At 35.7% G+C, this 15,924-nt stretch overlaps 1 protein-coding gene across 2 annotated transcripts in view; it reads left to right on the top strand.

Annotated features, from left to right (window-relative positions):
- LOC136024953 (ionotropic receptor 25a-like) overlaps nt 1–8,998 on the top strand; it is a 106,889-nt gene extending 97,891 nt beyond the window's left edge. For both annotated transcript variants that reach the window (XM_065700548.1, XM_065700549.1), the window contains exon 14: nt 8,857–8,998. In XM_065700548.1, coding sequence (XP_065556620.1) covers nt 8,857–8,890 — 34 coding nt within the window. In that variant the 3' untranslated portion in view covers nt 8,891–8,998. The remainder of the gene's footprint in view (nt 1–8,856) is intronic.
- Nucleotides 8,999–15,924: the final 6,926 nt, after the last annotated feature.

The raw sequence follows: 15,924 nt of genomic DNA, 5'->3' as shown, positions 1-15,924 counted from the left end.
TCCCTTATAGTCAAGGCAAACTAGAGTTTGACCCCAAACAAATTGCAGTAGAAATAATTTTTACACCATGTTGTAGATAAAAAAAATTTGAACAACACATCCAAAGTTGCACATTCTAGGTCGAAGCAAAACCAGTTTTGTTGTATATCGCGTCAGTTTTCTCATTTCCTAACAAAAAATTAAGCTCCGGTAATTGTTCGTTTTTCTTGAACTGAATTATTATTCCGATGCATAAAGACAAAATGAGCGCAAAAATGTAGTGAAATTTGGTGTACGGTATGTAAAAAAAAGTTTCATAGTCATCAATATCAGAATTTTTTTTACGCTTCTCGTCGTTGTGAACCACTTTTTTTTTACCAGACCATCTTTTGCTGGCTAAATTGTCGGTTTTGGTGTCTAATAATTAGTTAGCCTGAATCTGATCATTTTTGGCTCTATCAGCCAAAACAAGTGATTGCAAGATGTTTATTAAAACATGCAAAATATTAGAAAAGGGAAATCATCTATGAAACTAGTTTAAAGTAGCTGACATTTAAAATCACTCTTAGAATAAACTATTATCAGCGAACTGACAAGTATTCACAACTAATAAAATTAACGTATCAACTTTATGAATATTTGAAATACATAATCAAACTCCAACTAATATTCACAACTTATTCTCATGATTACCTTAGATATATGAAATATCTCACGGCACATTTTACACGTTGTCTTGCAAGTTAAGCCGTTTTTAAAGCAACTGCATCTAATTGAGCTACATTCCAGATAGCAGAAGCACTTCACAATTTTCAAAAGTAGACGAGGGGATGGTGGGACGTCAGTATTTAATGTATAGGGGTTTATTTTTATAACCCCTTTCCTCGGCTTTAAGTTCAGAATAAGGATCTCCACTCCATACCTGGACATGGTAGAAAACCCTGTAACTGTGGAATTTAGCCACATCAGAAGTTGGTGGTAATTGTTCTGGGTGCACAAACGTGTTAACAGTAGTCACCTTCTTTTTGAAAACTTCTCTGTGGAGTTCATTTAGATTTCCCCATTTTGCTGAGCCATATATCATGAGCAGAGAGTCTTCTCCAGCAACCCTTACTTCCTCCTTAGAAGCTGAATTCAGCATGAAAACTGCAGCTGATTTGCGAGAATTGGAATCTGCCATTAGCTTCTTCAGAGCTTGGTCTTTTCCCACTCTGTGGATCCGTGAAGTAGAGTCACAGCCTGGGATGGCGTGAACAAAAAGAATCAGATGGCTTGTCTCTTGGCCCAGCTTTTCTTTCAATTTTTGAATATCCCATATTCGTGGAGCTTTGTTGAACTTTTGCTAAGGTGAAGAGAATAGTTTTTTGCTTGATTGGTCACCATGTCCCGGATACGTCCCTGATGCCTATACTTTGTCCTTGATTGCCAACTCATCTTTACATAAAGTTCACATGATGAATGCTATTCATTCTAGTTTTTCAGTCATTTCAATTAAGACTTGGTTCAGAAGCTATTTGTAATGGTGGTAGAAGAAATCCAGACATGTGAATGTTATCATTTTCTGAATGTAGGAAGGATGTGAGGAAGACATGGTATTTAATTAATTCAGTTCTTAGACCTACTCCCCCTCTGCCTTCAGTTCCATCAATGCTGAAAATCGATGGTAAGACCGTCCAAGAAGATGTAGATGTTCAGCTAGAGCTTACCTCTTATTTTGATAATATAGGAAAGGTAACTGCTTCCTCTGCAAACTGTGCAACTTCTCGTTGCGATTTCAGAGCCTTTCTTGGACCCTCATGTTTGAAGTCGTGGTCTTGAATTCTGTTTCTGAGTTTGAGGTAGCTCGTATCGTGAACGCTCTTAAGGGATTATCCTCTTCAGGACCAGAAAAAATTCCTACAAGGGTTTTCCGTGCCATTCTGCCTGCTATTCTGTCACCACTGACTAAGCTCGCCAATCTGTCATTCGAGAAAGGTATTTTTCCTGAATTTCTTAAGCGAGCTAAAGTTATAGTACTCTATAAAGGTGGTTCTCGGAGTGATCCTGCTAATTATAGGCCGATTTCTCTCTTATCTGTTTTCAGCAAAATTTTTGAGAAGGCTATGCTATCCAGGCTTCATAGTTTTCTGGATGCAAAGGATTTTTTGCATGATTTTCAGTTGGGATTCCGAGCGAGTCACTCTACGGAGCATGCTTGTGCAGCTTTATCGAATTTCATTCCTTCTGCTATAGATTCTGGTCATATCCCGGCACCTTTATTTTTGGATGTTCGTAAAGCTTTTGATTCCTTGACTCATCGGATTCTTCTTTGGAAACTATCACGTATTGGTATAAGATCAAACGCTTATTCTTGGTTTGATTCATATCTTTCTGGTAGGCTTATTTCAATTGATCCACTTTTCCGGAGCCCTTCTGAAGTATATTATAGCGTCCCGCAGGGATCTGTTCTTGGTCCCATTTTATTTTTGATTTATTTTAATGATCTGATTTTGGCTGTGGAAAACACCAAGCCTCAAGCATGTTGCAAGCTGTGTCAGTGTTCCAATAATCGTTTTCCAATACTTCTTCCAATGAAGATTTTCTTGTTGCTTTTACTGATGATACCACTCTTGGGACCCTTGGGAAGACCGAATGTGATGTCAAGTCTAACCTTGTGGCACTATTCGATAGAGTTATGTCATGGTTTAATGCCAATTACTTAGTCTTGAATGTTGGTAAATCACATTTTCTTATTTTTTCTCGAATTGGTATAGCTTTCCCTCCACTTACACACCTTCAGGTGTCACAAGGCTCCTTGTGTAGACCAGAGAATCGGGTGGTCCGGTTTCTTGGTATCCTGCTTGATGAGAACCTTTCATTCAGAAACCATGTAGCCATGATAAAACAGTTCGTGGTAACGAACTGTAGTAAGGAGCGATCCGGCTCAATAGTAACAAAAACTCTAGAAAATTTAATTTTGATATCAATAGCTACATCAAAAGAATCGCATTTTAATGCTGATTTTAAATATATAAGTTTCATCAAGTTTAGTCTTAGCCATCAAAAGTTACGAGCCCTAAAAGTCGTAGGATCTTAACGAAAATGACACCATCAGATTCAGCGTATCAGAGAACCCTACTGTAGAAGTTTCAAGCTCCTATCTACAAAAATGTGGAATTTTGCATTTTTTGCCAGAAGACAAATCACGGGTGCGTGTTTATTTGTTTGTTTGTTTTTTTTTTTCCCAGGGGTCATCGTATCGACCAAGTGGTCCTAGAATATCGCAAGAGGGCTCATTCTAACGGAAATAGAAAGTTCTAGTGCCCTTTTTAAGTGACCAAAAAAATTGGAGGGCATCTAGGCCCCCTCCCACGCTCATTTTTTTCCCAAAGCCAACGGATCAAAATTTTGAGATAGCCATTTTGTTTAGCATAGTCGAAAATCATAATAACTATGTTTTTGGGGATGACTTACTCCCCCACAGTCCCTGGGGGAGGGGTTGCAAGTTACAAACTTAAACCAGTGTTTACATATAATAATGGTTATTGGGAAGTGTACAGACGTTTTCAGGGGGATTTTTTTGGTTTTGGGGGTAGGGTTGAGTGAGGGGGCTATGTGGGAGGATCTTTCCTTGGAGAAATATGCCATGGGGGAAAAAATTCAATGAAAAGGGCGCAGGACGAATCTGGTCACGTTAGAAAAAAACGTCAAATTAAGAGCTTAATATACAATGCTGGGTGTTCGGAGCCTCTCTATTATGGAGTATAATTTGAAAATAAAACAACTATACGAGCGATAAAGCATATATACCACAACCATAACTCAACTAACGAAAGAACTGCTAAGAGATAACACAACTATAAAGCGAAAACAGGTGAAAACTAACGGGAAAATAAACGAACTAAGAGGTGGAAGGGGCCCAGAGAAAAAATATAATCCTTTTTCAATTTTGAGCCTAACTTCCGCAAAGGAGTAATAATGTCAGAAGCCCCGAAATACCGAATTATTTTCTTTTCAAACAGTTCGTGGTAAGGAACTGTAGTAAGGGGCGACCCGGCTCAATAGTAAACGAAACTCTAAAAAACGGAATTTTGATGCTAAAAGATACATCAAAAGAATCTAATTTTTACGCTGATTCTAAATATATAAGTTTCAATTAATTTAGTCTTTGTCATCAAAAGTTACGAGCCTGAGAACATTTGCCCTATTTTGGACAAAAGGGGGAAACATCCCCTAAAAGTCATAGAATCTTAACGAAAATCACACTATCGCATTCGGTATATCAGAGAACTCTATAGCAAAAATTTCAAGCTCCTATCTAAAAAATGTGGAATTTTGTATTTTTTGCCAGAAGACAAATCACGGGTGCGTGTTTATTTGTTTGTTTTTTTTTTGTTTTTTTCCCAGGTGTCATCTTATCGACCAAGTGGTCCTAGAATATCGCGAGAGGGCTCATTCTAACGGAAATGAAAAGTTCTAGTGCCCTTTTTAAGTGACCAAAAAAATTGGAGGGCAAATAGGCCCCCTCCCATGCTCATTTTTTTCCAAAAGTCAACAGATTAAAATTTTAAGATAGCCATTTTGTTCAACATAGTCGAAAACCATAATAACTATGTCTTTGGGAATGACTTACTCCCCCACAATCCCTGAGGGAGGGGCTGCAAGTTACAAACTTTGACCAGTGTTTACATATAGTAATGGTTATTGGGAAGTGTACAGACGTTTTCATGGGGATTTTTTGGTTTGGGGGGTGGGGTTGATGGGAGAGGGCTTTGTGGGAGGATCTTTCCTTTGAGGAATATGTCATGGGGGAAGAAAAATTCAATGAAAAGGGCGCAGGATTTTCTAGCATTACTGTAAAAAAAACAATGAAAAAATAAACATGAAAACGTTTTTTCAAATGAAAGTAAGGAATAGCATTGAAATTTAAAACGAACAGAGATTATTACGCAGTCCCACGCTCTTTACGCTACAGTTTTAATTGTTTTAAAAAGTAGAATTGTGGCAAAGAGTCAAACTTTAGCGTAAAGAGCGAGGGACTGCGGAGGGGACAACCCATTTCATATACGGAGTAATTTCTGTTCGTTTAAAGTTTTAATGTCGCTCCTTACTTTCAGTTAAAAAAACTAGTTTTTTTTATTTAATTTCTGAACGTTTTTGAATCAATGCATGTTTTGATTTTGGCTCTCCGCAGAGAAATAATCAAAACGAAATTTGCATTTTTTTTTAAATAAAATATATTTAAGGCTTCATAATTTTTTACGCAGAGGAATAATCAAAACGAAATTTGCATATATTTTTTTTTTGGCTCAATGGCTTTCTCATAATAGCCTTCGGTCTTCAAATAATATCTACTTTCCGCCTACCCCTACTATTCGATCAGATTTCAATCCCCACATTGCTTGTCAACAGGTATGGAATTCACTATCTTCTTCAGTGCAGAAATTCCACTCGTTTGGGACTTTTAGAAGGATTCTTAAGGATCATTTAGTAAAGAATCAAATAGATTAATTTTTTTTCCTCTGAGGAGTTGATGGCCCCTGAGTTTTGTTAGTGGTGTGTGGTTTTCCTCTCTGCACTTTGCTTCTAGGCCTCAGGTATGTTCTCTATGTTTTTTTTTTTTTTTTTTTTTTTTTTTTTTTTTTTTTTTCTCTTTCTAGTCGTTGCTTATATTGTATCCCCAATAAATATATTGCCTGTGAACTGCTATATGTGATTTCCTATATTGAATTTATTGCTTGTATCCCTGGCCATGGAGCCTTTCGAGGGGAGTTATGTGGATTGTAATTCGATTTTGAATTGTATTTTGTATTGTCTTCCATTTAATATTAATAAACTTCTCTCTCTCTCTCTAAGTCATATAAGCCGCCTTTACGATGCTGAAAAAATACCTAAAAAGGCGTATCTGTTCAGAAGTTGGTGGTAACTGTTCTGGGTGCAAAAAAGTGCTAACAGTAGTCACCTTCATTTTAAAAACTTCCCTTTGGAGTTCGTTGAGATTTTCCCCATTTTGATGAGTCATATATCATGAGCAGAGAGTCTTCTCCAGCAACACTTACTTCCTCCTTAGAAGCTGACCTCAGCATGAAAACTGTATCTGATTTGCGAAAATCGACATCTGCCATTAGCTTCTTCAGAGCTTGGTCTTTTCCCACTCTATGGATCCATGAGGTAGAGTCACAGCCTCGGATGGCGTGAGCCAAAAGAATCAGATGTCATGTCTTTGTTGAATGAGCTTTGTTGAACTTTGGCTAAGGAGCAGAGAATAGTTTTTTGCTTGATTGGTCACCATGTCCCAGATAAGTCCCTGATGCCTATACTTTGTCCTTGATTGACAACTCCTCTTTACGTAAAGTTCACATGGTGAATGCTATTTATTCTAGTTTTTCCAGTCAATTAAGACGTGGTTCAGAAGCTCTTTGTGATGGTGGTAGAAGAAATCCAGGGATGTGAATGTTAGTCACATAAGCAGCCAATACAATGCTGAAAAAATACCTAAAAAAGGCGTATATGTTCCCAAGGGAACCAAAAGAACCCCAATAGAACCAAAAGATGAGTATCATCTCCAGTGACGGCAGTGTCATAATACTGGGAAGAATCAACAGCAGCTTGCTCATTTGGGACATCTGCATCACCTTGTACCTGGACTACAACGAAGCCATTTGATCGGTGATAAACAGCCGACGCGCGGATCAACATGGCCTTGTTTTTCATGCAGAACACCAACTCATTATTTTTTACCTTCAGCTGCATATCTGATGCGAAGAAGATTTAACAGCAGATTATACGACTTCTCTTCGACTGGGCCATATCCTTCATGGTGGCTCCACCATTGTAGCCGTCGAACACAATAGTGAGAGATCGATGCTTTTGGTCACGTAAGTAGCATAATGGTCATTGATTATGGAGTATTGTTCGTTCTTGGCCCATGGGATTCTGAGAAGAAGAGCTCCACCGTCGATGATATATCGAATACCTTTGGGAAGGGGAGTAGAGCACTCCTCAAGATTACAAGCTTGTGCCTATAGCCTTGGCCAACTCTGGCTTGTTCGGACACCGGAGCATGCAAGAACTGTGAAAAGTGATCTCAGGTAGGAACACAGTTCGTATTGAAAGTACTCAGACTCCGTATGATTGATCCTCTTTGCTGAACCTCTGAAAAAGGAGATTGGGGTCCAGTCTTTTGAAATCTCCACCTGGATTTGGCTTTGTAGTAATTTAAACTGTCTGTTGTTATTGTCGAAACACAAAATCAGCGACCAGCTTTCCAGACATGGATTCAATAATTTTTAGGGCCTAAATCTCTAGCAAAATCAACATTGTCAAATTCGTCGGCTGTCAGACTATTGGTGATATTTCTTAGTTGAAGATCCCCATCAAATGGAGATTCTTTTTCTAGGAAATTGATAAGGATCTGGGTGTCTTTACAGTCTCTTAGCTGCCTCTGCTCAGACATTTCCTTATATTGTCCACTAGTTCCCTAAAAACTTGTGATGTATCCTACATTGGAAGATTTAGAGAAAAGCATACTGGTCGAGACACAACCCATAAGAACCTTTGAACCTCTGTCATACCAATTCCGTTGGTAGGGCCACCAGCTGTCTGAAGACAACGCATGAGCTCCTGATCAATGACAAGATCCGTGGAGAGGCCAGCCCAGAATCTATTAGAACGCCTGATCATATACATCCCATTCTGGAAGGCTTTATAAATGGCAGGATGGGTTTCATGGAGCTTGATTAATCGCTCAAGGTAAAGCTCACCTAATTTTTTGTAATTGTTTTGCCCAGGTGCCGCTAGATAAGGTAGCATGTCAGAGGTGGATTTTAAGTGGAGATTCCATGACCCAGATCTTTCGGCTCTTAAAAAATTTCGTTTGGCTCTTCTAAACGACTCAACTATAATTTTTCAACCCGCTTATTTTTTTTTACAATCAATCGACAAATTGGTGGACAATAAGTGATACGAGAAACATATCAAATAAAAATAAATAAGTGCAAATGGATGAATACGAAACGGGTTTTCTAGTAGACACTACATCAAGTTAATTTGATTTTGGGCTCAGCTCATCATTTTATGTCAGAATAGTTGCCTTCTGATAGTTTGGTGACAAAGAGGTCACAATGATGAAAACGGTAAAATCATATATTGATGATAATGATAATTTTTCTGTTAAATTTTACATCCAATTTGCTTTCATTTTTGGGCTCAGCTCTTCATTTTACATCGAGACAGTACTTCATACACAGAAAAACTAACATTTACCGACAATTCAAATTTTTAGAAATAACTGAGAAAATTGACGCGAAAAAAAAAAACAACAAAAAACTAGTTTTACGTCGACCTAGAATATACAACTTTAAATATGTTTTTAAGTTTTTTTTTCTCCAAAACATGGTATAAAATTATTTCTGTTGCACTTTGTTTGGGGTAGACCCATATTTTTGGCCCGTTCGCCTGTACTAGTAATACTGGCTATAAAGCATGGGAACAATTATAGGGACGACTACGGACCAGAGGAGAAGCACTTGCGTTTACTTCATGCTTAATTAAATCCCAATTACCAAAATGTGCTTCATGTGTTGCCAATAATTTGCAGTATTTATAAGAAAAGTCTAAATGTTGTTCCCTCAAAGAAACAGGCACACTCACACACACACACACACACACACACACACACACACACACACACACACACACACACACACACACACACACACACACACACACACACACACACACACACACGCACACACACACACACACACATATACACGCACACACACTTGATTATTACAGTTGATTTGTTGTAAACTGATTCAACCAAGCCAAACTTATTCAGTTTTTAATTTAAGTAAAAATCTAATTTCTTATAATTGATATATTTTTTCTTTTCAGGAGAGATGAAGTTTACCCAGTAACAGCTTGGTAAAAAGAAAACAAGCTTAAGAAGCTTTTGATGTAGTAAAGAAAAATGCTTATTTTTTAGCTGAAGAAGTATAGCTACCCCACTTCTTGTGTAATCTTATATAATAAAATGATGGTAAAAATAATTGCTTCAAAATCATTCTTTATTTAAATGCATCGCTTCTGTCATCCCATTCGTTGTTGGAACCATCTCTGGTTCGAGATGACCTTGATAGTTGTGGTTATTCTTTTTGGGTTGTTGCTTCATCCTTTTCTCTCCTTTTATATTAAACAACTACGTGATAGAACACTGATTAGAAAAATACTTTTGAATCGCGCAGTATCGTGACTGAAAGTTTTTTTGGTGTTTTTTTTTAAAGGGTCCACAATATTGCGGTTTCCTTCATTATGGGTTTTCGTAATGCTCCCTAATTGTTTAATGGATGAGCTCACCTTTTATGTGAATTTTGTATACGGAAAAAAGTATTAACACGAAAATGCTTGTACACATTAAAGTACCTCCTCTCGCCACCCTAATCAGAAGTTCAAAGTTCACCTTTTTATGAAACAAGCGTCGCTGTGTACTTGGAGGCATAATGGAACAGAGGAATGCTACGTGTCAGAAAAAGGAACAATTAAAAATTTAGCTTTTCTCAATTTTTAAAAACAAATACTCAAATTAAAATAAATTATAAAAAATAATAAAATATATCAATTATTCCTATTGTTTGAAATTTGTATTTCAAATGCCTTAGTAATACAAAAAAAAATATAAAATACGAATAAAAAGAAATACCAAAAAAGACATTTATTTCAAATCTAAGGGGGATAGGGAGAACATCGTGTTTCGTAAATACTCCCTAACTTTACTATGGATGAGCTTTATTCTTATACCAGTTACGTATGTGAATAGAAATATTAACACAAAAATCTTGTAGACATTAAGGCCCCTGCTCCCCCAAAAATGAATGTGGATTGACAGTTTAATATAAGCACCGATATTCATCTTGAATGTCTTAATAATTCTGGATTTATTAAGGATAACAAATAGAAAATGTTGAAATTTTTTTGAGTTTTAGTAAAGTGTAACTTTTTTGGGGGTCCTTATGAGACGCGGAGGTGGGGGGGGGATTATCACTACTACTTCTTGTGTCAGTTTCTCCTCGTTTTAAGCTTGACTTGGCTATTTGTTGCAATTACTGTTCCTTCTTGGTTTCTCTTATTTATTAATGGTGATTTATGGTATTGTTATTTAAAAAAAATTATTGGACTTTTTTTGCTCATCTTTGGTTTAATGTAGCTCTTTATTCTTCTTTGAAAAAACTTATTTGGTTTAAACAGTTTTAAAATCACCTTCTATTTGTTATTAAGTGACATAGTATTTTTCATTTATTACAACTAGAATATTTTAAATCATTCCGGTTTTCCTCTATAAGAATCAAGATTTTGGCTTACTATTTATACACGAGACAAACTTTGAAACAATGCTTAATAATTCCAATATAATGATAGGGATTGACGGCTATGGAAAAACGTTCAAGTACTTGGGTTGGAAATCTGAATAGTCTTTGGGACTCTGTAGGACCGATGAAATTCTGATCCCCATTACTTTTCAACCCTGAGTATAGATACGTATTATTCAACTATCATCCTACACATGTCATGAAAGTTTCTACTTCATTCCCTTAACATTTCCTAAGATATCACAGATACATCTTTTTAACATCCTTAGCAACATTTTGATTTGGTTCAGTTTCCTACCAAAAAGGCCCTAACAATTTTAATTTGCTACCATTAGCCATTCCTGAGGTGTCACAGATACATCCTTTGGATAAACCTTATCTATACCATTTCGACAGCCTGGATACACTTAAACTCTTTTGATTTAGTTAAATAATAGCATTAGAAGTAGAATTCAGATACATCCTGCGCAAGGTGTCTTTTTCTGTAGGTTAACATCCAAAAAGCACACCCCGAACGTCCAGTATAATACCACTAGTTTCTTCTAGGATAACGCACAGACACTCTTCTGACAATCTTATGCACACAGTTTATTTTGAAATAGTTTTACGTCCCTTCCAGCTTTCACTAATAATTAAAACTTAATTACCTATTCTATAACTGAGTTATTACATCTATGCCATTTTGACAACTTGGATACACTTAAAATCTTTTGATTTAGTTCAATAATAACATTAGAGGTAGAATTAGAAGTAATATCCGTACCTGTAGTAGTAGCAAGTATCAGTAAGTAGTAGTTAGTCAATACGGACGACGGGAACAAAATTTGCCTATACTCCAAAATAAACGCCTGAGGCTCTAAAGATCTTAAGCGAATACGAGTGCTCATGTGCATATTACAGACGGTAACCCCCATTAGAATATTACAGAGAGTATATCTCATTAGCATATTGCGGCTGATATATAATGTCTATATTCCAACAGGCAAAAAATTTACACATTTAAACGGGGACATAATTTACATATACCCGAGAGGTCCTATCAACCACCATTAGCAACCACATCCAATATAAGACCGGATTTTAAATATATTTTTTACTAATAAGAAAGTAGAACTCAGAGAGAGAACAGTTTGAATATACTCTTTTTCATCGAGTTTTATTTGACAAGACATAATAGAAAAAACGAGTGGCTTGTTTACACTATTGGAAGTTGATAGTGGAGTTGGCAGCAAAAAAGGTACAAAGACAAGACTGCCAAACGCGGCAGTAGAAATTACAAGGGGATGTCGACTAAGCCTTGAATCGGATGAGATGATTGCGAGATATGTGATATCAATGAGCAAACTCAAATTGAAAGAACAGTTATGTTTTTCAGCAAAAATTAACATATTGCTTATACATTGACTTCAAGTTTCTTTAAATGCAATAGTGAAACACATTGACGACAATAACTTAAATCAGTATGTGAAAAATTAGTTATTTATATGAGTGATTGAGTGATTTGTGATGAAAATGAGTGATGAGTGATTAATGTGAAAAAAAATTGTTTGTCAATCGAAATTTTTTTCTTGTTAAATATTTTTATTAGGTTACCACTCCTATCTCTAGGTATACCTCAAAATATAAAAAATAATTGGATTCGTTATTTAGTCTGTAATCAACTGTAAGAGTGTTTTGGATAAAAAATGGATCGATTTAGGAAACATAAAATCATGTGGAATCTTCTGATTTTGGAAAAATGCTTGAATCTAAATGATCAACTTCAAAAGTTAATAGTGTAAAAGAATATATTCTCTCAAAGAATGCTTAACGATATAATGAAATATCAATCTCCAGCTTTTAATTATTATAAGATACTTAAGAGTCGTGGTTCAAACACACATTATCAATTCTCTAACATACTAATCGAAACAAAGCAAAATGTTATTATGGATTTTCTTTTTAACGGTATCTTAGATATTCAATTATGATTTAAAACTCTATCCAAATGATTTTTCAATCCATGATTTTTCATGACACTAACAAATAAGTAGACAGTTTAGAAAAACCTGTCCAAATGGATTTAGTTGATTTGGAGAGTGATGTCTCTCGATTACCCCTCCTTTTTCTCTAGAACTAGAAAAAAACACTCTTTTTATCGATCGCAAGTCAGTTTCCTTTTGACAGTGAGAGAGTCAACTTTGAATAAATGTTCTCTACATGTCCACAATTTATGTGTATGCTTTGGGCAGCTCGTCATCTTAGGAGAATTGTACAATTTTTGACAAGTATGATGAACAGCTTAGATTATGGAATCCATGTATATTAAATAGAGGATATGCAACGCAAATTAAAGACTGTAACTCTTGTATTGAAGAGATTTGTGACTCTCACACTAGACGATTCCTATGCTCCAATGGTCAATATGATAAATGTCATTAGCGGGAGAAAACCTATCCTGGTATAATTGGAAAGAACCCTAAACAGGATTTTAGTTTATTTATAAAAGACTGGCATCGTCGTAGTTTTAAACTCATTCGGGAGGAAGAATCAGGTCTATTCTTAAACTGCGGGAATGACAATAGGATCTGATTTCTATGACATCGCTATGAAAACAATTGCTGCTACTATGACTATAAAGTTACTGATTTTTATTCGGCTGTTACAGAAAGGGAATCTGTGATATTGCACATTCTGTGAGCCAATTGAAACACTTAAATTTTACAATATGAATGTAAAGTGTAGCTGTGACATAACAAAGAGATACAATAAGAGTGAAGTTACTTTTTACTGTAGAAAATGTGACCATGACTTTGTGCATCAAGATCAATACACAGTGAATTCAGATAATCTTCTGCCCTTGGTTGTTCTTGATGGCTACCTAACTCTGAAGATGATATGTCAAGAGGAAAAAAGCCATTCTCATGTATATACATTTTTATATAAACAAACAAATCCACGAAAATTATAAGAAAATTTTATTCGTAGGGCCCTAAAATTAATATTATACAGGTATGAAAGTGTATTCTCCACAAGAAAGTCATTGAGGCGAGGGTTGTCTATGTAAATGTTGAGAAATTCACTGTAAGTATTACCACGACGTTGGAAAATGAAATATAATAGTTCATGAAAACCACAGCTTTTAGTTGTTAAATCCTGCTTTCTCTTCTGGTTTTGAATAATAGATTTACCACTGCTTTTAATAAAGGTGTTTATGTGCGGGGCTTAGAATGTGTATGATATCCAAAGAAGATCAAAAGATTTATATTCTTTGTTGTTTGAAAGATTTATAGCCAGTGAACTGTCCTTACCTTTGAAAAACTGCTATTAACAATGATAAGGATATTGTAAAAACTTTGAATTTGTTCAAGGAAAGTCAAGGGTATACAAAAGGACCTGCATTTGGAAATGTATGGATCCAAATTAAACACGTTCATGGTGTTCATCGTGTGTAGTTTGTTTTAGCATTGCCTTAGGGGGTGATTTTCCAATAAGTTTTAAATTAATTTAACAATATTAAATCATTAATCTCAGCTAATGGCTCGGCAAGAATTTACTATAAACGTGCACTTCCTGTTCGTAGAAAAATTACATCTTGAGTGCCAGATAAGTCCATTGTAATGATACCTTAAGCTTTTGCAAACATTGTGTTGGTTATACCATTTTCAAGTAGTTGTGGGTCTAGATTTAGCAGCTGATTAACCACTCATACAGTGTCCTATAGGATTTATTCTAGGATAAACAGTAGAATGGGATAACATTTACTTTACACAAAGGAGAGGAAAGTCCAAACATTTCAAATTTGTCTTGGGAACTTGTCCACGATCTTATAGCACTAGGACTTTTTACAAATGTCAATGCAATTTTTGATGGAATTTAGCCAATGTTAAATGAAGAGTCAGTGAAGGTGCGTAAACCGTGGCAATATGAGGCTGGTTGGTGATAGTATGAGGAACAAGTAGTTTGACAGTATTCTAACTAACTCCAAGTTTTTTCCCCTGCCAGAATAAGAGAAATAATACCAAATTTATTTCGTGCATGACGTATTACCAAGGTGAGAGACACTGTTACGTCAGGTGCTGTAGTAAATATCTTTCGCAAAGTAAAATCGGATGAGAAAAGCGTTAATTTTATGTCCAAACTAATATTGGGGTGGAAGCTATTAGGGTATATTGAATATATCATGATTTATTTTCCCAAATAAATATAATTCCATAGTTGTAGCATTACTAACTGTATTGGTCTGTCTTTTATTCATAACCCTTGACTAAGCCCCTCAATTCTTTATATGAATTTGGTGTCATCAACATATACTGAATGTATCTCGTATAATTTGAGAGATTGTTATCACTCCTTAATATTGGGGTGGAAGCTTTTGGGGTGTATTAAATATCTCATAATTTATTTTCCCAAATAAATGTAATTCCCTAGTTGTAGCCTCTCTAACTCTATTTGTAGACTCAGTATCTGTCTTATATTCATATCCATTGGCTAAACCATACCATTCCTTATTCGACTTTGGTGTCATCAACATCAACTGAATGCAGCTCGTATGAGAGATAGTTACTAGTACTCTCCAATGTTCCCTTTATGTAGACACTGACTTGTCTAAATTAATAATACCATACACAATATTCATAGGATACTCCATCAGTAGGACTTGACACTTCACCCTCAGATTTCTTTACTAACAAATGTAAGTCTATAAATGTGGAAAACGAATCCAAGAATTAATCTCCATTGGAATAAATTTGGAAATTGATGTTTTCAGAGTGTGGTTGTTGTGGGTAGAATTGATCTTAGTAATCATATTTTACACTCACATCAACATTTTCTGCATTGGAAAGATTTAAAGATGAAGTGTTTGACGGATAGGATTCCTTGTGTGGTAGAAATGCTATTTCGCCCTAGGAGAAGAAATCTTTTTTTGATCTAAAAATTTTCTTCCTTTGTGTCCTTGATTTCTTTTTCTTTTACAAGAGTGATATCTTTTGCTTCTGTCCTGAGTAGAGAATGATTAGTGAGGCAGCATTTTTAACTTTTTACACCTTTTCAACTTTATCAAGATTTCAATCACTCGCCAAGGGATCGTTTACTGGACCTGCTATTTTTCGACAATACTTTTATGAATTCTTGCCAGGGCCCAAATCGCGTAGAGGATGGAAAATCCACATCATCCGGTAAAACATATTTTTAGCCGAAGGTAGTTCAGAGAGAAATAACTTAGCAAACAAACCGCCAAAAGCATAGGCCGACATTGATGAACAACCTTTATAATATTCTTTTCCATGACCCATCTGTCTTAGACCAAGAGTAGGAACAGAGAAATCAATATCAGGACAAACGAATGACATCTTGTTATTCGGTTGAAATCTTGCGAATGGGTTGAAAATGACATGACATTACAGCCAAGACTTTTGTTTTTACTAAAAGATCACCTAATTCAGTCTTATAATTAACTGGCAGAGTTCCAAATAAGAAGTGTTTGCAGCGATATAATTGAAGATGCTTTAGATTGTGATGATGAATGTGATATTGATTAGTTTTTCGTTCAAAAACACGTAGGAGAAGAACGTCGCTATTGCCAACTCTCGATGCTTCGACGAATGAAGTTTAA

The sequence above is a fragment of the Artemia franciscana genome, chromosome 3, assembly GCF_032884065.1.
Source record: "Artemia franciscana chromosome 3, ASM3288406v1, whole genome shotgun sequence".
Classification (NCBI taxonomy): domain Eukaryota; kingdom Metazoa; phylum Arthropoda; class Branchiopoda; order Anostraca; family Artemiidae; genus Artemia; species Artemia franciscana.
Note: the sequence above shows the minus strand (reverse complement) of the source record. Positions and strands in the feature narration are given on the sequence as shown.